General features: G+C 45.6%; 1 protein-coding gene across 3 annotated transcripts in view; it reads left to right on the top strand.

Annotated features, from left to right (window-relative positions):
* LOC124013089 (SNF-related serine/threonine-protein kinase-like) overlaps positions 1-22,566 on the top strand; it is a 30,423-nt gene extending 7,857 nt beyond the window's left edge. For 2 of the 3 annotated variants that reach the window (XM_046327243.1, XM_046327242.1), the window contains exons 2-8: positions 4,759-5,094; positions 6,501-6,719; positions 6,909-7,155; positions 15,179-15,320; positions 19,289-19,501; positions 20,048-20,182; positions 20,375-22,566. In XM_046327243.1, coding sequence (XP_046183199.1) covers positions 4,972-5,094; positions 6,501-6,719; positions 6,909-7,155; positions 15,179-15,320; positions 19,289-19,501; positions 20,048-20,182; positions 20,375-21,728 — 2,433 coding nt within the window. In that variant the 5' untranslated portion in view covers positions 4,759-4,971 and the 3' untranslated portion in view covers positions 21,729-22,566. Of the gene's footprint in view, positions 1-2,437; positions 2,697-4,758; positions 5,095-6,500; positions 6,720-6,908; positions 7,156-15,178; positions 15,321-19,288; positions 19,502-20,047; positions 20,183-20,374 lie in introns of those variants that run through there. The other variant, XM_046327241.1, reaches the window with a different exon arrangement.
* Positions 22,567-22,956: the final 390 nt, after the last annotated feature.

The raw sequence follows: 22,956 nt of genomic DNA on the forward strand, positions 1-22,956 counted from the left end.
TTGTCCCATTTATTTTCCAGCGATTTAACGTTAGCTAGCAGGACGAAAGGCAGAGACAGATTAGCCACTCGTCGCCTGATCCTCACAAGGCACCCTGATCTTTATCTGCGAAATCTCAGTTTCCTTCTCCAGTGCATGACGGGGATCGGGGCCTGGTTATGTGTCTGTAGAATATCCCTCCCATCTGACTCTTTGAAGAAAAATCTTTGTCTAATTTGATGTGAGAAATCACAGTTCTGATGTCCAGAAGCTCTTTTCGGTCATAAGAGATGGTAGCAGCAACATTATGTACAAATCAAGTTACGGACATTGCGAAAAACAAACAAAATAGCATGGTTGGTTAAGAGCCGATAAGACGGCAGTCATCCCCTCCGGCGCCATCATGAGCAGGTACAGAATAAGGCTGTAACATAATGGCTGTGATAGGAAAAAAACTGAGGATGGATCAACAACATTGTAGTTACTCCACATTACTAACCTAATTGACAGAGTGAAAAGAAGGAAGCCTCTACAGAAAGAAAATATATTCCAAAACATGCATCCTGTTTGCAAAAAAAACCTGATTCAGCCTGCTTTTCAGGGAGAGATGAATTCACCTTTCAGCAGGACAATAACCTAAAACACAAGGCCACAAATATACACTGTAGTAGCTCACCAAGAAAACTGAATGCTCCTGAGTGGCCGAGTTACAGTTTTGATTTAAATCTACATGAAAATCTGAATATGTTTGTATTTCCTTTATTTTATTTTTGGAATGTGTGTGCTTTGTTTTGTATTGTTAGGTATTACTGCATTGTTGGAGCTAGGAACATAAGCATTTCGCTGCACCTGCGATAACATTTGCTAAATATGTGTACTCGACCAATCCAGAAAAAGTAATGTTATTACAACTGTATAAAGTTGTTGCAATACCACCTATTTTTCTCCAAAAGTCATTCATCTACATCTGTTATTATGTTGAGAATAGAACAGCAGAACGTGTGTGTGTGTGCACATGCACTTATGACGATCCTTGTGGGTCCCGGATTTCCTCAAAAGTCCCCATAAGGATAGTAAAAACAAGGAAATCTCCTTTGTGGGGACATTTCCCAGGTCTCCACAAGGACAAATACGTTTTAGGGGTTAGGTTTAGGGTTACAATTAGGGGTAGGAGTTAGGGTTAGGGAAAATATGATTTTGAATGCATATCAATTTTAGGTCACCACAAGGATAGTAAAACATATACTGTGTGTGTGTGAGTCAAATCAAATTTTATTGGTCACACACATGGTTAGCAGATGTTATTGCGAGTGTAGCAAAATGTTTGTGCTTCTAGTTCTGCCAGTGCAGTAATATCTAACAAGTAATCTAACAATTCCACAACAACTACCTAATACACACAAATCTAAGTAAAGGGATGGAATAAGAATATGTACATATAAATACATGGATGAGCAATGACCGAGCAGCTTAGGCAAGTTGCAATAGATGGTATAAAATACAGTATATACATATTGAATGAGTAAAGTAGCATTAATAAAGTGTCGAGTATGTAGGTAACAGCCTCTGTTAGTGATGGCTGTTTAACAGTCTGATGGCCTTGAGATTGAAAATGAGCTTCGGTCTCTCGGTCCTAGCTTTGATGATCTCACCTTCTGGATGATAGCGGGGTGAACAGGCAGTGGCTCGGGTGGTTGTTTCCTTGATGATCTTTATGGCCTTCCTGTGACATGGGTGGTGTAGGTGTCCTGGAGGGCAGGTAGTTTGCACCCGGTGATACGTCGTGCAGACCACACCACCATCTGGAGAGCCCTGCGGTGGTGGGTGATGCAGTTGCCGTACCAGGCGGTGATACAGCCTAACAGGATGCTATCAATTGTGCATCTGTAAACTTTTGTGAAGGTTTAAGGTGACAAGCCAAATTTCTTCAGCCTCCTGAGGTTGAAGAGGCGCTGTTGCGCCTTCTTCACCACACTGTCTGTGTGGGTGGACCACTTCAGTTTGTCTGTGATGTGTCCCCCGAGGAACTTTAAGTTTGTGTGTGTATGTGAGAGTGAGGAGAGCAGAACAAGGAGAGCCCAGTAAGACCAACCCTTAGCTGAGGCTCCTCTGCTCTGCTATGTTGACTTTATCACCAAGGTTCCTCTGGCACAATGATGGCCAGGACTGGAATATTGGGAGTGGAGATGTTGAATGAATTACACTTCTTCCTCTCTGCTCTTTCACTCTACACATACTCACACTGCACCTGCATAAAGGCCTCTACAGTGTTTTGGGCTAGTAGTTTCCCATTTTGTGTTTATTTGCATTGATATGAGGGTGCTCGAGTTTTTATTCGATATGTCGTGTGTGTGTCAATTTAAAAACAGAAATACATCTGGTATGGTTTATTTGTTGTTGATGTGTGCAGGTTTACGTACTTCTGACGTCAGAGATGACTAGAACCGATGCGCCCCAAAGCAGAGAGCGAGAGAACTGCTGCATCTATCAGATTCACACACGGAAGCTTTGAATTAGCCGCAGTTATTTTCAGTGCTCAATCTAACTAAATCTAGTGCTATTGACAAGGCTGAAGACTGATGTTATCAGAGCACATTGTACAGCCTAGTTGCCTAATCCACGGTCGTTCTTCGAGGCAGTCTGCATTGAATGACTTATAACGAATGAACGCAGCGGGAAGGTCAGAATTAGCCTACATTGCAACTCACCGCAGCGCGGTAAGTCAACTAAATACCGTAACCGTCCACACACAGGTAGCCTATAGGATCTTTATGTATTTGCTTTTAGTGGCGTCCTTATGTTTTGTATCTGCCAAACAAGCCCATCAGCCTATACTGTGTAGACTATTAAAATTATACTGTACCTTTATTTGTGTATCAACACTGCGCTTGCCTACCTCGCCAATGCCATTGAAAAGCCATGGCTTTGCGGGTTTCTTTGTCGGTAACAAATAGCATTCACCATATAGCTTTGACAGCCTGTCACATTTTGGATGAGGAAGAAAGTGTTGACACATGCGTTGTCCTGTGTTGACATGAACACTGTGCCATAAAGGTCCAGACCTCTTGGCAGAGTGACACACTCAGATAGCCTACAGGGAGGCCAGATATTTTGTCCCCAAAATATAGTCACTTATCTCAATTATTTAGACTTCCAAAAATAGTAGCTAGGGTTCTGCAGTTGTTGTTTGTCAGCTTTGTAATGCCAGGCCAGGGTTGTTGATTTTTCTTCTTCCATATCCTATTAAATAAGAAAAACAATAATGATTAAATATTAGTAATAAATCATTATTAATAATGCAGTTATTATACAGTGAACAAAACATATAAATGCAAAATGTAAAGTGTTGGTCCCATGTTTCATGAGCTGAAATAAAAGGTCCCAAAAATGTTCCACATAAAAAGCTTATTTCTCTCAAATGATGTGCACACGTTTATTTACATCCCTGTTAGTGAGCATGTATCATTTGCCAAGATAATCCATCCACCTGACAGGTGTGGCATATCAAGAAGCTGATTAAACAGCATGATCATTACACAGGTGCACCTTGTGCTGGGGACAATAAAAGGCAACTCTAAAATGTGCAGTTTTGTCACACAGCACAATGCCTCAGATGTCTCAAGTTTTGAGGGAGCATGCAATTGGCATGTTGACTGCAGGAATGTTCACCAAAGCTGTTGCCAGATAATTTCATGTTAATTTCTCTACCATAAGCCGCATCCAACATCGTTTTTGGCAGTATGTCCAACCGTCCTCAGAACTGCAGACCAATGTGTATGGCGTCGTGTGGGTGAGCGGTTTTCTGATGTCAACGTTGTGAACAGAGTGCCCCATGGTGATTGTGGAGTTACGGTCTGAGCAGGCAAGATACAGACAACGAACACAATAGCATTTTATCGATAGCGATTTGAATGCACAGGGATATCCTGATGAGATCCTGAGGCCCATTGTCGTGCCATTCATCTGCCTCCATCACTTCATGTTTCAGCATGATAATGCACGGCCCCATGTTAGAAGGATCTGTACACAGACCTGCAAGCTGAAGATGTCCCAGTTCTTCCATGGCCTGTATACTCACCAGACATGTCACCCATTAAGCATGTTTCGGATCCTCTGGATCAATTTCATTGACTCATTTCTTTATATGAAGTGTAACTCTGTAAAATCTTTGAAATTGTTGCATGTTTCATTTATATTTCTGTTCAGTATATATTTGCTGACATTGTGGAGAGTGGTTGAAGTGTCTATTGGAAATGTAGACCCTGACCCTTGTGCGTACAGGGTAATCAATACACACTACTGGAACAGTTATACAACACCCTGCCTGCCCTACTGCTTGCCTGTCTGGTTGGAATGTGTCCTCACATTGAAGTAGCCTTGCCCTACCCAGGGCAGGGTTAGGGTTCATACCAGTAGTCTGAAATGTCCTTTCTTCCCTTGCCAAGTTCATCTGAACTGATCTGAGAATGTGAATGCAAAAAGGTGGATACGTGCACACACACGGACACACCTGAATAGTCACCTTTTTAGGAATGTTCTTGGGAGCAGTTCGGTCATGTCTCTGTGGTTCTTGGCACCAGAGCAGGAATTCCTGTAAGGGGAACATTTCGCCTATCTGGAAGAAGTATTGTATAATCAGACACATGCGTGTGTGTGCCTAAACCTTCTCTATGGTGGTTGGAAAGGTTCCTATGTGTGTGAAAATGATCAACTCTCTTTCTCCCCTGTCTTCCCACCCCCTTCCTCAATCTCAACCCGCACTTTCTTTCGCTCTCACAGGGCTGGAACGCAGACTGCACCATGAGTTCCAGTTCACTAGCAGAAGACTGATCTAAGATCAGAATCTAAAGCCAAATTCATCTTACGGCGGTAGAGGTCTCCCGTAGGCACAGATCCAGGATCAGTTCACCGTCCCAACTATCCAGACTCTAAAATGCAAAACTGATCTTATATCAGCATATAGGGCCAACTTCATCCCAATCCCCAGCATCCATGGCAGGGTTCAAGAGGGGTCACGATGGGAAGATCGCCGGGCTCTACGACCTGGACAAGACGTTGGGACGAGGACACTTTGCCGTGGTCAAACTAGCACGCCACGTCTTCACGGGAGAAAAGGTAGCTTGTCTGTCTGCCTGGTCTTTTCAAATCAAATTTGATTTGTCACATACACATGGTTAGCAGATGTTAATGCGAGTGTAACGAAATGCTTGTGCTTCTAGTTCTGACAACGCAGTAATAACCAACGAGTAATCTAACCTAACAATTCCACAACTACTACCTTATACACACAATTGTAAAGGGTTAAAGAATATGTACATAAAGATATATGAATGAGTGATGGTACAGAACGGCATAGGCAAGATGCAGCAGATGGTATAGAGTACAGTATATACATATGAGTAATGTAGGGTATATAAACATAAAGTGGCATAGTTTAAAGTGGCTAGTGATACATGTATTACATAAAGATGGCAAGATGCAGTAGATGCAGCAAGATGCAACGGTTTAAATGAGTACAGTATATACATATACATATGAGATGAGTAATGTAGGGTATGTAAACATTATATTAAGTGGCATTGTTTAACGTGGCTAGTGATACATTTTTACATCGATTTCCATCAATTCCATTATTAAAGTGGCTGGAGTTGAGTCAGTATGTTGGCAGCAGCCACTCAATGTTAGTGGTGGCTGTTTAACAGTCTGATGGCCTTGAGATAGAAGCTGTTTTTCAGTCTCTCGGTCCCTGCTTTGATGCACCTGTACTGACCTCGCTTTCTGGATGATAGCGGGGTGAACAGTCAGTGGCTCGGGTGGTTGTTGTCCTTGATGATCTTTATGGACTTCCTGTGACATCGGGTGGTGTTGGTGTCCTGGAGGGCAGGTAGTTTGCCCCCGGTGATGCGTTGTGCAGACCTCACTACCCTCTGGAGAGCCTTACGGTTGTGGGCGGAGCAGTTGCCGTACCAGGCGGTGATACAGCCCGCCAGGATGCTTTCAATTGTGCATCTGTAGAAGTTTGTGAGTGCTTTTGGTGACAAGCCGAATTTCTTCAGCCTCCTGAGGTTGAAGAGGCGCTGCTGCGCTTTCTTCACAATGCTGTCTGTGTGAGTGGACCAATTAAGTTTGTCTGTGATGTGTACGCTGAGGAACTTAACTTACTACCCTCTCCACTACTGTCCCGTCGATGTGGATAGGGGGGTGCTCCCTCTGCTGTTTCCTGAAGTCCACAATCATCTCCTTTGTTTTGTTGACGTTGAGTGTGAGGTTATTTTCCTGACTGGGAAGATACTGCATTTCTGGTCCAGAGGGAATACTACTGGTTCTAAATGTTTCTACTGGCAGTAAATTGATTGATTAATGTAAAGTAATTGATTGGCTAGCAATCCTGTAATTATTATTCCATATCAGGTGACACTTAAGTTCAGACTGGACCTTGTAGCCAGTGGCTATATGTCCTAGGAGAAGGATGATGATTCTGATGAAGAACATGATAATAATAATCATTATTTCCACTCCAGGTAGCCGTGAAGGTGATCGATAAGTCCAGACTGGACCCAGTAGCCAGAGCTCACCTGTTCCAGGAGGTCAGATGTATGAAGCTGGTGCAACACCCCAACGTGGTGCGTCTGTATGAGGTCATCGACACGCAGACCAAGCTCTACCTAATCCTGGAGCTGGGTGATGGAGGGGACATGTACGACTGCATCATGAAGCACGACGGAGGACTCACAGAGGAGGTGTGTGGTGGGTGGGGGAGTGTGTGGGTTTGGAGGGGTGTGTGTGTGTGTGTAAAAAGGACCAGACCCCTTGTGTGTGTGTGTGTAATGAAAAAGGACTACAGCAGCATTGTAAACACCCTACCTATAAAAACATAATATCATGATCATCATCACTAAAGCTGAAGATGTCTTAACTCCTCCCTCCAGGTGGCGAAGCGTTACTTTGCCCAGATCGTCCATGCCATCTCCTACTGCCACCAGCTCCACGTGGTGCACCGTGACCTAAAGCCAGAGAACGTGGTGTTTTTTGAGAAGCAGGGCCTGGTCAAGCTCACTGATTTTGGCTTCAGCAACAAGTTCCAGCCAGGGGAGAACCTGGCCACCTCCTGTGGCTCTCTGGCCTACTCTGCTCCAGAGATACTGCTGGGAGATGAATATGACGCACCCGCTGTGGGTGAGTGTCTGTTGGGGGAACTGTGTTTGTGTAGGGGGGAGGGAAGGAGGGTGTGTGTGTGTAGGAGTGTGTCTGTATTTGTATATATGAAGGGACTGATTTCAGACTGGCTTGTTGTGATTTATCAACAGTGGCAGGTTGTTATTGCAATCTTTACTTCAGAAAGATTTGAGACATACTGCCTTTTCTGTGTGGTGCTGTGATTTCTCTGTCTTTCTCTCCATCTCTCTCGCACTCTCTTTCTCGCTCGATTTCTGTCTTGCTTTGTGTGTGTGTGTGTGTGTGTGTGTGTGTGTGTGTGTGTGTGTGTGTGTGTGTGTGTGTGTGTGTGTGTGTGTGTGTGTGTGTGTGTTAAACTCCAGAATCCATAGTCCAGCGTGTGTTCTTCCCAGTGGGAAAAGTGCATACAGTCCTCTATCTGTCCCAGGTGAACTGCTAGATCCTCTAAGAGACCAGGCTAATAATGACCCTTACATGCAGTTGGCTTTTGGGTCAATTCCATTTCAAAGTCAATACAGTTAGAAAGTATACTGAAATTCCAAGACGACATTTTTTTTTCTAATTGAAAATGTGGAATTGGGATTTCTGTTTACTTCCTGTATTGACTGAATTGGTCCCAATAGATTGGACCCCAACCTTGCTTGGCAGACAAACTGGGACACTTTCACAACTATCAGACTACTAACAACAGAGGTGTTGCAGAGGGTAGTGCCTTAGCTGGTTATAGTATTAATAAATTAATATTAATATCACTTTATTGGGGCGGCAGATAGCCTAGTGCAGGTAGCCTAGTGGTTAGAGCATTGGGCCAGTAACCGAAAGGTTGCTGGATCGAATCCCGGAGCTGATCTGTCTTTCTGCCCATGAACAAATCAAATCAAATCTTATTTGTCACATACACATGGTTAGCAGATGTTAATGCGAGTGTAGCGAAATGCTTGTGCTTCTAGTTCCGACAATGCAGTAATAACCAACAAGTAATTTAACTAACAATTCCAAAACTACTGTTTTATACACACAAGTGTAGGGGGATAAATAATATGTACATAAAGATATGAATGAGTGATGGTACAGAGCGGCATAGGCAAGATACAGTATATACATATGAGATGAGTATGTAAACAAAGTGGCATAGTTAAAGTGTCTAGTGATACATGTATTACATAAGGATGCAGTAGATGATATAGAGTACAGTATATACGTATACATATGAGATGAATAATGTAGGGTATGTAAACATTATATTAGGTAGCATTGTTTAAAGTGGCTAGTGATATATTTTACATCATTTCCCATCAATTCCCATTATTAAAGTGGGTGGAGTTGAGTCAGTGTGTTGGCAGCAGCCACTCAATGTTAGTGATGGCTGTTTAACAGTCTGATGGCCTTGAGGTAGAAGCTGTTTTTCAGTCTCTCGGTCCCAACTGACCTCGCCTTCTGGATGATAGCGGGGTGAACAGGCAGTGGCTCGGGTGGTTGTTGTCCTTGATGATCTTTATGGCCTTCCTGTAACATCGGTTGGTGTAGGTGTCCTGGAGGGCAGGTAGTTTGCCCCCGGTGATGCGTTGTGCAGACCTCACTACCCTCTGGAGAGCCTTACGGTTGTGGGCGGAGCAGTTGCCGTACCAGGCGGTGATACAGCCCACCAGGATGCTCTCGATTGTGCAGCTGTAGAAGTTTGTGAGTGCTTTTGGTGACAAGCCACATTTCTTCAGCCTCCTGAGGTTGAAGAGGCGCTGCTGCGCCTTCTTCACGATGCTGTCTGTGTGGGTGGACCAATTCAGTTTGTCCGTGATGTGTATGCCGAGGAACTTAAAACTTGCTACCCTCTCCACTACTGTTCCATCGATGTGGATAGGGGGGTGTTCCCTCTGCTGTTTCCTGAAGTCCACAATCATCTCCTTAGTTTTGTTGACGTTGAGTGTGAGGTTATTTTCCTGATACCACACTCCGAGGGCCCTCACCTCCTCCCTGTAGGCCGTCTCGTCGTTGTTGGTAATCAAGCCTACCACTATTGTGTCGTCCGCAAACTTGATGATTGAGTTGGAGGCGTGCGTGGCCACGCAGTCGTGGGTGAACAGGGAGTACAGGAGAGGGCTCAGAACGCACCCTTGTGGGGCCCCAGTGTTGAGGATCAGCGGGGTGGAGATGTTGTTGCCTACCCTCACCACCTCGGGGCGGTCCGTCAGGAAGTCCAGTACCCAGTTGCACAGGGCGGGGTCGAGACCCAGGGTCTCGAGCTTGATGACGAGCTTGGAGGGTACTATGGTGTTAAATGCCGAGCTGTCGTCGATGAACAGCATTCTCACATAGGTATTCCTCTTGTCCAGATGGGTTAGGGCAGTGTGCAGTGTGGTTGAGATTGCATTGTCTGTGGACCTATTTGGGTGGTAAGCAAATTGGAGTGGGTCTAAGGTGTCAGGTAGGTTGGAGGTGATATGGTCCTTGACTAGTCTCTCAAAGCACTTCATGATAGCGGAAGTGAGTGCTACGGGGCGGTAGTCGTTTAGCTCAGTTACCTTAGCTTTCTTGGGAACAGGAACAATGGTGGCCCTCTTGAAGCATGTGGGAACAGCAGACTGGGATAGGGATCGATTGAATATGTCCGTAAACACACCAGCCAGCTGGTCTGCGCATGCTCTGAGGGAGCGGCTGGGGATGCCGTCTGGGCCTGCAGCCTTGCGAGGGTTAACACGTCACCAGGTGGCGTGGCGAGAATCTGTCTCCTCACCACGCGCTCTCACCACTGGTGTCCCCCAGGGCTCTGTTCTTGGCCCTCTCCTATTCTCGCTATACACCAAGTCACTTGGCTCTGTCATAACCTCACATGGTCTCTCTTATCATTGCTATGCAGACGACACACAATTAATCTTCTCCTTTCCCCCTTCTGATGACCAGGTGGCGAATCGCATCTCTGCATGTCTGGCAGACATATCAGTGTGGATGACGGGTCACCACCTCAAGCTGAACCTCGGCAAGACGGAGCTGCTCTTCCTCCCGGGGAAGGACTGCCCGTTCCATGATCTCGCCATCACGGTTGACAACTCCACTGTGTCCTCCTCCCAGAGCGCCAAGAACCTTGGTGTGATCCTGGACAACACCCTGTCGTTCTCAACTAACATCAAGGCGGTGGCCCGTTCCTGTAGGTTCATGCTCTACAACATCCGCAGAGTACGACCCTGCCTCACACAGGAAGCGGCGCAGGTCCTAATCCAGGCACTTGTCATCTCCCGTCTGGATTACTGCAACTCGCTGTTGGCTGGGCTCCCTGCCTGTGCCATTAAACCCCTTCAACTCATCCAGAACGCCGCAGCCCGTCTGGTGTTCAACCTTCCCAAGTTCTCTCACGTCACCCCGCTCCTCCGTTCTCTCCACTGGCTTCCAGTTGAAGCTCGCATCCGCTACAAGACCATGGTGCTTGCCTACGGAGCTGTGAGGGGAACGGCACCTCAGTACCTCCAGGCTCTGATCAGGCCCTACACCCAAACAAGGGCACTGCGTTCATCCACCTCTGGCCTGCTCGCCTCCCTACCACTGAGGAAGTACAGCTCCCGCTCAGCCCAGTCAAAACTGTTCGCTGCCCTGGCCCCCCCAATGGTGGAACAAACTCCCTCACGACGCCAGGACAGCGGAGTCAATCACCACCTTCCGGAGACACCTGAAACCCCACCTCTTTAAGGAATACCTAGGATAGGTTAAGTAATCCCTCTCACCCCACCCCCCCCCTAAGTTTTAGATGCACTATTGTTAAGTGACTGTCCCACTGGATGTCATAAGGTGAATGCACCAATTTGTAAGTCGCTCTGGATAAGAGCGTCTGCTAAATGACTTAAATGTAAATGTAAATGTAAATGTTTTACTCACTTCGGCTGCAGTGAAGGAGAGCCCGCATGTTTTGGTTGCAGGCCGTGTCAGTGGCACTGTATTGTCCTCAAAGCGGGCAAAAAAGTTATTTAGTCTGCCTGGGAGCAAGACATCCTGGTCCGTGACGGGGCTGTTTTTCTTTTTGTTATCCGTGATTGACTGTAGACCCTGCCACATACCTCTTGTGCCTGAGCCGTTGAATTGAGATTCTACTTTGTCTCTATACTGACGCTTAGCTTGTTTGATTGCCTTGCGGAGGGAATAGCTACACTGTTTGTATTCGGTCATGTTTCCGGTCACCTTGCCCTGATTAAAAGCAGTGGTTCGCGCTTTCAGTTTCATGCGAATGCTGCCATCAATCCACGGTTTCTGGTTTGAGAATGTTTTAATCGTTGCTATGGGAATGACATCTTCAACGCACGTTCTAATGAACTCGCACACCGAATCAGCGTATTCGTCAATGTTGTTGTTTGACGCAATACTAAACATATCCCAGTCCACGTGATGGAAGCAGTCTTGGAGTGTGGAATCAGATTGGTCGGACCAGCGTTGGACAGACCTCAGCGTGGGAGCTTCTTGTTTTAGTTTCTGTCTGTAGGCAGGGATCAACAAAATGGAGTCGTGGTCAGCTTTTCCAAAAGGAGGGCGGGGCAAAGCCTTATATGCGTCAGGGAAAAGATTGGCAATGATCCAAGGTTTTGCCAGCCCTGGTTGCGCAATCGATATGCTGATACAATTTAGGGAGTCTTGTTTTCAGATTAGCCTTGTTAAAATCCCCAGCTACAATGAATGCAGCCTCAGGATGGATGTGTGGATTCCAGTTTGCAAAGAGTGAAATAAAGTTCGTTCAGAGCCATCGATGTGTCTGCTTGGGGGGGAATATATATTCGGCTGTGATTATAATCGAAGAGAATTCCCTTGGTAGATAATGCGGTCGACATTTGATTGTGAGGAATTCTAAATCAGGTGAACAGAAGGACTTGAGTTCCTGTATATTGTTGTGGCCACACCACGTCTCGTTAGCCATTAGGCATAAGCCCCCTCCCCTCTTTTTACCAGAAAGATGTTTGTTTCTGTCGGCGCGAGGCGTGGAGAAACCAGCTGGCTGCACCGACTCCGATAGAGTCTCTCCAGTGAGCCATGTTTCCGTGAAGCAAAGAACGTTAGTCTCTGATGTCCCTCTGGAATGCTACCCTTGCTCGGATTTCATCAACCTTGTTGTCAAGAGACTGGACATTGGCGAGAAGTATACTGGGGAGTGGTGCACGATGTGCCCGTCTCCGGAGTCTGACCAGAAGACCGCTTCGTTTCCCTCTTTTACGAAGTCGCCTTACAAAGGCGACCCATTCCGTTGTCCTGGGTGAAAGGCAGGATCCGCTTCGCGAAAGTCATATTCTTGGTCGTACTGATGGTGAGTTGACGCTGCTCTTATATTCAGTAGTTCTTCTCGACTGTATGTAATGAAACCTAAGATGACCTGGGGTACTAATGTAAGAAATAACACGTAAAAAAACAAAACACTGCATAGTTTCCTAGGAACGCGAAGCGAGGCGGCCATCTCTGTCGGCGCCGGAAGTAGACGGAAGTAGATGGTTGGCAGTTAACCCACTGTTCCCCGGTAGGCCATCATTGTAAAATAAGAATTTGTTCTTAACTGACTTAGTTAAATAAAGGTTAAATAAAAACAATTATTGGTCAACACAAGGTCCAACCTAAATTTTACTTTAGCTTTCAACCCAACCCCTTTGAAAGACACACATGCAGAGGTTGGAACCCAAATTATTTTCCAATTGTTTTGTTCTGAACAGAACCATTATTTTTTTTGTTCCGTTCCGCTGTTCCGACCAGCAAAATAAAGTTCTGAACCGGTTCAAACCCAAAAACAAGTAACAATTTATTGTAACGGCTGTTGGAAGGAGAGGACCAAGGTGCAGCGTGGTATGTGTCCATATTTATTTAATGAACACTAAAATAACAAAGGAAACGACCGAAACAGTTCTGGCTGGAGCGGGTAAGCTATTTACATGCATTGGACAGACAAGTGTAGGGCACGAAATTCAACTGGAACTTTGTGGGTGGGGAGGGAGAGGGTGGAAAAGCAAGGTTGGCTTGAAGCGCTGAGCCTCTTGTTGTTTTGACACTTCAGTTCAGACTGGACCTTGTAGCCAGAGGCTATTATCTGAATTAGGCCCACAAAATTATACCTACGGAGGAGCGGCTTCTATGAAAGAACTTTGAATCTCTTTGAACTTCAAAGAGTTTGCATAGCTAACGTTGGAACAGAGCTAGCTAACTATGCTTTTTAAAATAACGATTCTGTTCCGGAACAGTATCGATTACTTTCGTTCTAGGATCTGAACCAGTTCCAACCCCTGATACATATACAGGTTTTGGAGAGAGGTGCGCCAGACTTTCCCCGTCGGACCCGGGATTTAAACTGCCAACCCTCTGGTTGCTCACACGCCTCTCTAACTTCTAGGTAACTATCCGGTCTATATCTCACTCTATCTATTATCTTCTGAATGGAGAAGAGGTAGATAACAACTCCCAAATCAAATATCAATACACAATGAAATTGGTTTCTACACCATTAATGTGTTTCTCCTAGCACCTCTGGTGTAACAGCACCTCTGGTGTAACAGCACCTCTGGTGTAACAGCACCTCTGGTGTAGCAGCACCTCTGGTATAACGACACCTCACAGAGGGACTAAGTGATGGATATAAAATGAAAAAGAAAGAGGGAAAACAAGAGGGGGAGGGGAGAGACTGAAAGGGGAAGAAAGAGAGCGAGAGAGACAAAGGGAATCAGTATTCATCCCCTGCACCCAGAGGCCCAGGCTTCAGACCCAGAAAGAAAGAAAGAAATAAAGAGAAAAAGAAAGAGGGAGCATTTCACATTTTTCTGACTGAGTGGAGACGCAGGGCCAGTTTCTGTCTTGCTCTCTATTTTATCCTTCTCTTTTGTGCTGAGCAGATGATCCGATTTGTGTTTGTAGTTGCTGACGCCTCTGGTTATGTGTGTGTGCTGTTGATATCACTCAGCAATGCGGTGATTGCTGAATGTAGCCCATCTGGCAGAGGTTGAGGGATGTCTAAGGAAATGGTAGGGGCACTGATTGTTATGGGGAGAGGGTTGTATCTTAACACCAGGCCTGTAATAGAGGATGCAGAGGGTGTTACATCACATAGCTGTCTCACTAATAGCAGTTCTAAAGCTAATAAGAGAGACACTGTGACAAGCTCTCTTTTAAATATGTATCCAAGAAACTGTCAGCCAGATGGTTTATAAATAAAGTTATCCAGAGGCTGTCAGCCCACGGGTTTATAAATAAAGTTATCCAGGAATTTTTTTGCCCTATGACAAGGTAATGAGGGACTGGGGGCACGGTTGCTAGAATACCTGGTGACGTGAAAACAGGCGATAGCAATGTTTTGTTGTCCTCTCTTACTGCAGTGTGTGTGTAGATAGTTGTTCTGTTAATGGTTGTTCTGAATAAGATAACTGTTTCATGTACTGTAACATGACATGTGTTAGAGACATTGAAGGATGAACATAAACCCACTTTGTGTGTGTGCCTGCATGTGTGTTGGTTCTTATGTGTGTGGGCGTGTATCCATGCATGAGCGGAACGTTAATGTGTGTGTGTGTGTGTGTGTGTGTGTGTGTGTGTGTGTGTGTGTGTGTGTGTGTGTGTGTGTGTGTGTGTGTGTGTGTGTGTGTGTGTGTGTGTGTGTGTGTGTGTGTGTGTGTGTGTGTGTGTGTGTGTGTGTGTGTGTGTGTGTGGTCAGGCAGATGCCCTAGGCCAGTGTGTGTATTTATGGAAGTGTCCTGGTCAGATGATTCATGCTTCTTCTGAGTAGGAGCAGGTTGTTCTTATGTAGGTCAGTGGAAAAAACATACAATACCATGCATCTCTTTCTTAGTCTCTGTATTTCTCCCTCAATCTTTTTTCCCTCTTTCTCTGTCTGTCTTTCTTACTCTCACTCGTCCTTTCTCTCTCTCTAACTGTTTCTCTGTTTCACAAGTGAAATGTAGCTGTAGCTATACACCTTTCTCCAGGTGTATGAAGGACCAATAAGAGGGGCTAACCTCTCTCTCTCTGTCTCTCTGTCTGTCTGTCTCTCTGTCTGTCTCTGTGTCTCTGTCTGTCTCTGTAGATATCTGGAGTCTGGGGGTGATTCTGTTCATGTTGGTGTGTGGCCATCCACCCTTTCAGGAGGCCAACGACAGTGAGACCCTCACCATGATCATGGACTGTAAATATACAGTAGCATCACACATCTCCTCAGCCTGCAGAGAGTGAGTCACACACATGCACGTACAGACACACTCCATTTGAAAGTACTCTGTAGCTGCTGCATATTTCATGCCCATAGATGTGTGAAGAGCGAGAGTGGAGAGCAAAGGGGATGAGAGGAGAGAGGGAATGTGGAGAGCAGAGGGGATGAGAGGAGAGAGGGAACGTGGAGAGCAGAGGGGATGAGAGGAGAGAGGGAACGTGAAGAGCAGAGGGGATGAGAGGAGGGAGGGAACGTGGAGAGCAGAGGGGATGAGAGGAGGGAGGGAACGTGGAGAACAGAGGGGATGAGAGGAGAGGGGGAACGTGGAGAGCAGAGGGGATGAGAGGAGAGGGGGAACGTGGAGAGAGAGAGTGGAGAGCAGAGGGGATGAGAGGAGAGAGGGAACGTGGAGAGCAGAGGGGATGAGAGGAGAGAGGGAACGTGGAGAGCAGAGGGGATGAGAGGAGAGAGGGAATGTGGAGAGCAGAGGGGATGAGAGGAGAGAGGGAACGTGGAGAGCAGAGGGGATGAGAGGAGAGGGGGAACGTGGAGAGAGAGGCATAGTATAAAAAGACAGTATCTCTCCTCTCCCTCTGCAGTAGTACCCCAGTCCCAGCCCCAGCCCCAGTCCCAGTCCCAGCCCCAGTCTCAGTCCCAGTTCCAGCCCCAGCCCCAGCCCCAATGCTGTGTTAAGTTGAGTGTATCTCAGATGTTTCCATTAAAACATCAGGCTAATCTATTTTTAACATTGTTCTGCTGCTGCTGCATTGAACAACAGCTCTCTGCAGTGTGTGTGTGTGTGTGTTCAGATGGCTTCTGACTAGGCTTGTCCTCATTATACATATCACACATCGCCAGGCTAGCCCTGTCAGGGGTAGTCATATCCGAGATGCAAAGCCGCTATTTATTCAAGTAGAACTGACAACTTTTTAGCAACATGAAACCTTACTCAAATCTGTTCATATATATCCCCACAAAGAATGTCAGCTTTTTTTATATATACTTTCGGATAATCGAGAACTTGAAAATGACCATATCTAAGTGTTCATAAGTTCATGTTTGGGAATAATGTGTGTATATATACTAAGGCATTTGTGAAAATTAGATAGCAATATAGCGTGGGAAAGCAGCCGTGCGTTTGGACGATTAAGACACTGCAATGAATAAAACCTAATAAAAACATCTGTCTTGTCCACGACTGGAGTCTACGCAGACCTGTGCGCCATAGCCAATCAGAGCTACATTAGGCCTATATGCAAATAAGCCATTTGGCACTCTAGCCTGCCATAATTCACTTTGAACTGGACTGTGTTTACAGGCAGTAGGACCTGCCATAATTCACTTTGAACTGGACTGTGTGTTTACAGGCAGTAGGACCTGCCATCATTCACTATGAACTGGACTGTGTGTTTACAGGCAGTAGGACCTGCCATAATTCACTTTGAACTGGACTGTGTGTTTACAGGCAGTAGGACCTGCCATCATTCACTATGAACTGGACTGTGTGTTTACAGGCAGTAGGACCTGCCATCATTCACTTTGAACTGGACTGTGTGTTTACAGGCAGTAGGACCTGCCATCATTCACTTTGAACTGGACTGTGTGTTTACAGGCAGTAGGACCTGCCATCATTCACTATGAACTGGACTGTGTGTTTACAGGCAGTAGGACCTGCCATCATTCACTATGAACTGGACTGTGTGTTTACAGGCAGTAGGACCTGCCATCATTCACTATGAACTGGACTGTGTGTTTACAGTCAGTAGGACCTGCCATCATTCACTTTGAACTGGACTGTGTGTTTACAGGCAGTAGGACCTGCCATCATTCACTATGAACTGGACTGTGTGTTTACAGGCAGTAGGACCTGCCATCATTCACTATGAACTGGATTGTGTGTTTACAGGCAGTAGGACCTGCCATCATTCACTATGAACTGGACTGTGTGTTTACAGGCAGTAGGACCTGCCATCATTCACTTTGAACTGGACTGTGTGTTTACAGGCAGTAGGACCTGCCATCATTCACTTTGAACTGGACTGTGTGTTTACAGGCAGTAGGACCTGCCATCATTCACTATGAACTGGACTGTGTGTTTACAGGCAGTAGCAACAGCGTGACTTTAGATGATTAGAACACATTCACCAAAAGCCAGAAAATACACCTGAATGGATTTCTGCAATTATGTAAATAACACAGGAGTCCTACTACATTTGGGAACTTCAGTCCTATTCGATCAAACAACCATGAAAAGGTAGGCTCTCTCCCCCTCTGTAACCTATGCACATCAACAACACCAAGATCAATAACTAATACTAGCCAGAGTGAGATGATCTAACGAGGGAACAATAGATAAACCCCCTCAAACTGCTTCAGCTAGTTGTCTGTCAAAATTGCACTGATAAACGATGGGGAATAGTAGCCTGCTCGTCCTTCTGCAGTTTGCAGACAACTGAATGGGAACTTGCCTGCCCGCCCATCCATTTGATCCATGCCAAATACATTTGATTGACAAATAAGAGATATGCTAACTGTGGATAACAGTTGTTCAAGTTCAGCATAGCAAGCTATCAAAACGATTCACATTTCATGCTAGCTAACCTGCATCTCTAGCTGTAGCTACAAAAAAACAATATGAGGGGAAAAAGTCAGTCACTCACCCACTCTCCAATGACATGACATTCTCCCAGCAGCTAGTTACCTAGCTAATGTTAGGCTCCATGTTTTTAGGTTGCTAAATAAATAGCTAGCTACATAAATAGATACACTATCCCAGGGGTGTTAAACTCAGTCAGTACACCTATGTACATATGATGCTGTATATAGCATTTTAACATATTAAAACAAAACATGTTTGTTCAGCCTTTGCTGCTATGCTTGCAGATGTGCATAATATGGTGCGACCCTAATAATTAAAAAAAATATTTAACTCCAAATAACAAAAACGAAGCAATAGGTTGTTGTAACGTTCAAACTTTAAAACATGTTTTTCATTTTTTCTGCACTGCATGGATCACCGTTGCGGTTGAATGCTCCATTGCTGTGTGGTGCTCTCAACGTGTATCGCCGTTGAGTAGCCAGCCAAGACTACTGCTCAAATGTTTCTAGAATAGACCTACATGTTTGTCCTTTGGATGGTGTTTTTTTGCAGGTTTTTGTTATTTGGTTATTCATTGTCGAGCTTTAAAAACCAAAGCCAGACTGCAATATTTTTAATAGTCTAGCTAGGAATGTGACATGTGTCTGTTCACTTTCCCTCAACTGCACACTGTAAACGGGACACACGAAAGCAGCGCAATTGAAGTTGAATTCACCGATGTAAGCGCTTCAGGCTGTAATTTCATAAAGTAGATAACTCAAATGTTGACTCCTTTATAATCGCTTGTGTTTGACACATGTGCACTAGCTTATTAGCCACGTTATGATTAACTTGTGATCGTTGCCCTTGATCTTTTGATTGTATTGATGTTCCCAGCCTTAGTTACATTCGTCCGTTTTAGTCCAAAATATGAAGTCATTGAAACTGAAACAGTGCATTCCGAATGGGTGGAAGCAGCAAACCATGTAAAAGGCTGTGATTTACAACCTGACTGCAATCTTTTTTGGACTACCAAGAAAAGGATTGGTGAATTCTATGATTCAGGCATTGAACTGCATCCATCTATTCTGCCATCAATGCCTTACCATACTTCAATTATTTTTGGGTCAAATAGAACCTATTTTTAAAACCTCTTATAAAGTTGGTTTTGAAGCATAAACTGGGAATTTTATATTTTTTACTGATTTTTATGATTGTCTGTTTCGTTTCATATCTGCAAAGTAATTAAAACGCTGCCAGTTCCACTTTAAGCCTTGTATTAAGATTTGATTTAACCTCTATAGTTACTATGGTAACCGAAATGTAATAATGAAATTACCATAATTAATTAACTGCACCTTCATCTCCCTCACTCCTCTATTTTTCCATCTCTCCTTCTCTCTCTCCAGTCTGATTGACTGTATGCTGCAGAGAGACCCTAAGAGGCGGGCCACTGTGGAGCTGATCCAGGGCCATGATTGGCTGCAGGGAGTCGACCCCTCCCCTGCCACCAAGCTGACCACACCCCTGGTGTCGTACAGGAGCCTATCAGAGGAGGAGCACGGCAGTATCATCCAACGAATGGCACTAGGTGGCATCGCAGACAGGGACACAGTCACAGAGTAAGACACGCACACACACAAAATGAACGTACTGTAATTCTACAAAGGCCTCTCCTTTCCATTTCTGTTCACACAGTCCTGTCATTAGGTTGTGATGATCATTATTAGTGACTGTCATGTCATTAGCTTCTGGTAATGATGATTATTAGTGACTGTCCAGTATCACTGTCCTCTCGCATCACTATGCCAGCTGGCGTGACGCTAAATTGCTTCCCCACTGTCGTCATCAGCTTATTTATCATTAGCAGCCCTCTGAGTGCCTGTTCTGCAGCTGGTGTCGCGTTAAATTGATTCCCCACCCCTGTCTTCTCCGTTGGACTGACCGCAGTCATCGCAGTTTCAGTTCTGATCTGCTTGTGTGTGTGTGAGATTGGTGAGGGTAGCTAGTAGTTATGGTAATCTAGTATATAAAGTATGTTCTGAACGTGTCCTCTCTCTCTCTCTCTGCCTTTCTTTCTCTCTCTCTCTCTGCCTTTCTTTCTCTCTACCTTTCTCTGTCTCTCTCTTTCTCATTATCTCTCCCGCTCACCTCCCCTCTCTCTCTAGAGCCTTGGAGTCTGACCAGTATAACCACATCACAGCTACATATTTCCTGCTGGCAGAGAGGATACTGAGGGAGAAACAGGAGAGAGATCAGAACAACCACACATGGTCCAGTCCCAGCCACAAGGCCCAGTTCAGGTACTGTAAATATAAACACACACACAACGCAGAATGTTGTGGGCTGCGTTTCTGTCAGTCTGCACTGCACTCAGCCCAAGGGGGGCTGCTGCTGTCACAGTAAATAAACAAGTAGAGACAGAGAGGGAGGGAGCTGCCACAGTAAATGTTGTTAAAACTCTCTGTTCCCTCTCTCTGCTTAACCCTCTTCAGGCAGTCTTGGCCCACCAGAGTGGACGTGCACCAGGACATGGGGGATGGTTTGGGGGGTACCCTCATCTCCCACCCAGGGGGCCCCCAGTCTCCCGCCCGCAGTGCTGAGAGCCTGGTCCACCACGGACCCAGACCCAAAACATCCCTACTGGAACTCAACCACAGACGGTTAGACAATAACACACAACCCACACACACTCTGACCCTCCAGGCTGATGACACACACACTACAAACAAAGCACTCCCTCCTGTCGGTTCAACCAGAGAGCACCAGGACAGGGGCCTCCGGCCTCCAGTCAAGCCCCACTCCATCCCCCTCAGGCTGGGCTCCCTGGCCTCCCCCACCCCCTCTAAACCACGGAGCCCCAGCCTCTTCAGCCTGGATGAGGAGGAGGAAGATGAGGAGGAGGACGAGGAGGATTCGTCTCCCTCGGTTCTCCCTTCTCAGGTGGTTCTCCGGCATAACGTTGTCTCATCTTCATCCTCTCCTTCCTCTGTCTCTAACCGACTGACCTCTCGTAAGAGTGCACCTGTCCTTAACCAGATACACGAGGAGGAGGAAGTAGAGAAGGATGACAATGAGAAGGAAGGAATGATAGAAGGAAAGAAGTGTGTGTTCAAGCCAGAACAAGCTTTCCTCAGCCTCCACAGTGGGATATTGACGTCGTCAGGTGTGTCGTCCCCAGCAACGGTTACCAAGGTGGCAACAGTTGCCATGGTGTCTCCCACCTCAGAGAGGAGAGATGACAATGACTCTGTGAGCCAGAGGAGACCTGACATGGACACAACAGGACCAACACAAGGAAGACCTAGCTTTGCCAGTGGTGGGGGAGACAGAGGTTGGAGTGGGGGAGACAGAGGAAGAGAAAGCCCCTCTGCTGATAGTACAGGGGCGGGACTAGGCTCGGCCAAAGCAGCCAGCGGATTGGTGGAGAGCCTGAAACTGATGAGCATATGCCTGAGCTCCCAGTTCCACAGCCTGACAGCTGGGGGAGGAGGGGTAAGGGGGGGGAGCTTGGACCACCAGGACCAGCCAGTGTGGAGGATGTGTATGGGGGGCTCTACCGGCAGCCTGGATAAGGTCTCTCTCCTAGGGGGTCCGTCGCCCGGAGGGACCCACCACCTCCAGCACCACCCCCTTGACCACTTCGCTGACCCACAGTTCGAGGCCCCGTCCTCGGGTACACTGAGGCTGAGTGAGCTGGACCTGGCCAGGGAGCATCACCAGAACCTGAAGAACAGAGTGCTACAGATGCCTCTCAGTGATAAGACTATGTCAGTCAATATACACAGGAGCCCCAAAGAGGGTCTGCTCTGTCCCCCTTCACCGCACAGCTGCTGCCAAGTCATATAGACCACATCTATCACCCTCTCCACCCCCCCTCCCCCTTCATGAGGTGGAACAAGATACTTATAGTTGCACAATGACAATCTTTAGTTCATCCATGTTTTTAGACAATCCTATTTCAGTTATTTTAATGCTGACTGAAAATAGGTGGGGACATGACATCGTGTTGTGAATGAAATTAGTTTAAAAGATAATATCATATTAACCATCAGGGCATCTGCTGTAATTGATTGAAATGCAGTCTGTTACAACTACATTATATGGCATCTTCTCTTCACACACTCTCCATTCGTGACTCTGTAAATATGTTTAAATACAAAGTAGTACTTTAGTAGTACAGTGCTTCCAGTAGAGCTGTGACGAGTTCTAGTCAGACCCTGACCACTATCAGGGTTGGGCTCAATGCCATTTCAATTCAGTCAATTCAGACAGAATTTTGTCATAAAGAAGAATTGAGGAAAATTGGACTTGGAATTTCAGTTTACTTCCTTATTTGACTGAATTGAAATTAAATTGACCCCAACCCTGACCACTACAACCCCGTAGAGTGTTCCAAGCCAAGACATTAACAGTATCACCCCTGCAAGTGTTGCTCTGTTGTGATGGTGTTTGACATATTCTTGTGCGATATCTAAGTATGTAGATGCCAGTGCATGTGTTCTATTGTACAAGACGACCTCTAGAGTTTAAACATCCACCCGGGGACTGTTCCAGGAAGCAGGATCAATGATTTAGCCAGCTAACTGTCCTAAATATTCTAAAATAACATATTTTCCAGAAATATAGATTTGAAATTAGCATGGTGTAATTGACTTGACATCCAACAACAGTTTAGCTTTCAAAATGAACCAGAAAAATTAAGATGTGTGTGTGTGTGTATATATATATATATCTGACTGTTTTTAAAGTTAGCTGGCTAAATGAATGACACTGCTTTCTAGAACACCCTACCTGTACTGCACTATGACACTGTAAAGGCCTAAAACTATGTCACTCCGCCTCACACAACAAATTGTACATCAACAACAACCACAACAATATATATTCCAATAGATATGTATTGAGCCTATGTACTGTACTGTATGTATATGGTAATGTATAAAAATAAACTGATGTGAATAAGAATTATGTTAATTTTGTTATGTTTCTTTCTTGTTTGTGTAACAGGGGTGAATATTATTCGCTTCCTTGCTCACCCTTCCTCAACCAGGAGTGATCTTACTTCCTCTGCCTC

The sequence above is a fragment of the Oncorhynchus gorbuscha genome, linkage group LG24, assembly GCF_021184085.1.
Source record: "Oncorhynchus gorbuscha isolate QuinsamMale2020 ecotype Even-year linkage group LG24, OgorEven_v1.0, whole genome shotgun sequence".
NCBI classification, from domain to species: Eukaryota; Metazoa; Chordata; class Actinopteri; order Salmoniformes; family Salmonidae; genus Oncorhynchus; species Oncorhynchus gorbuscha.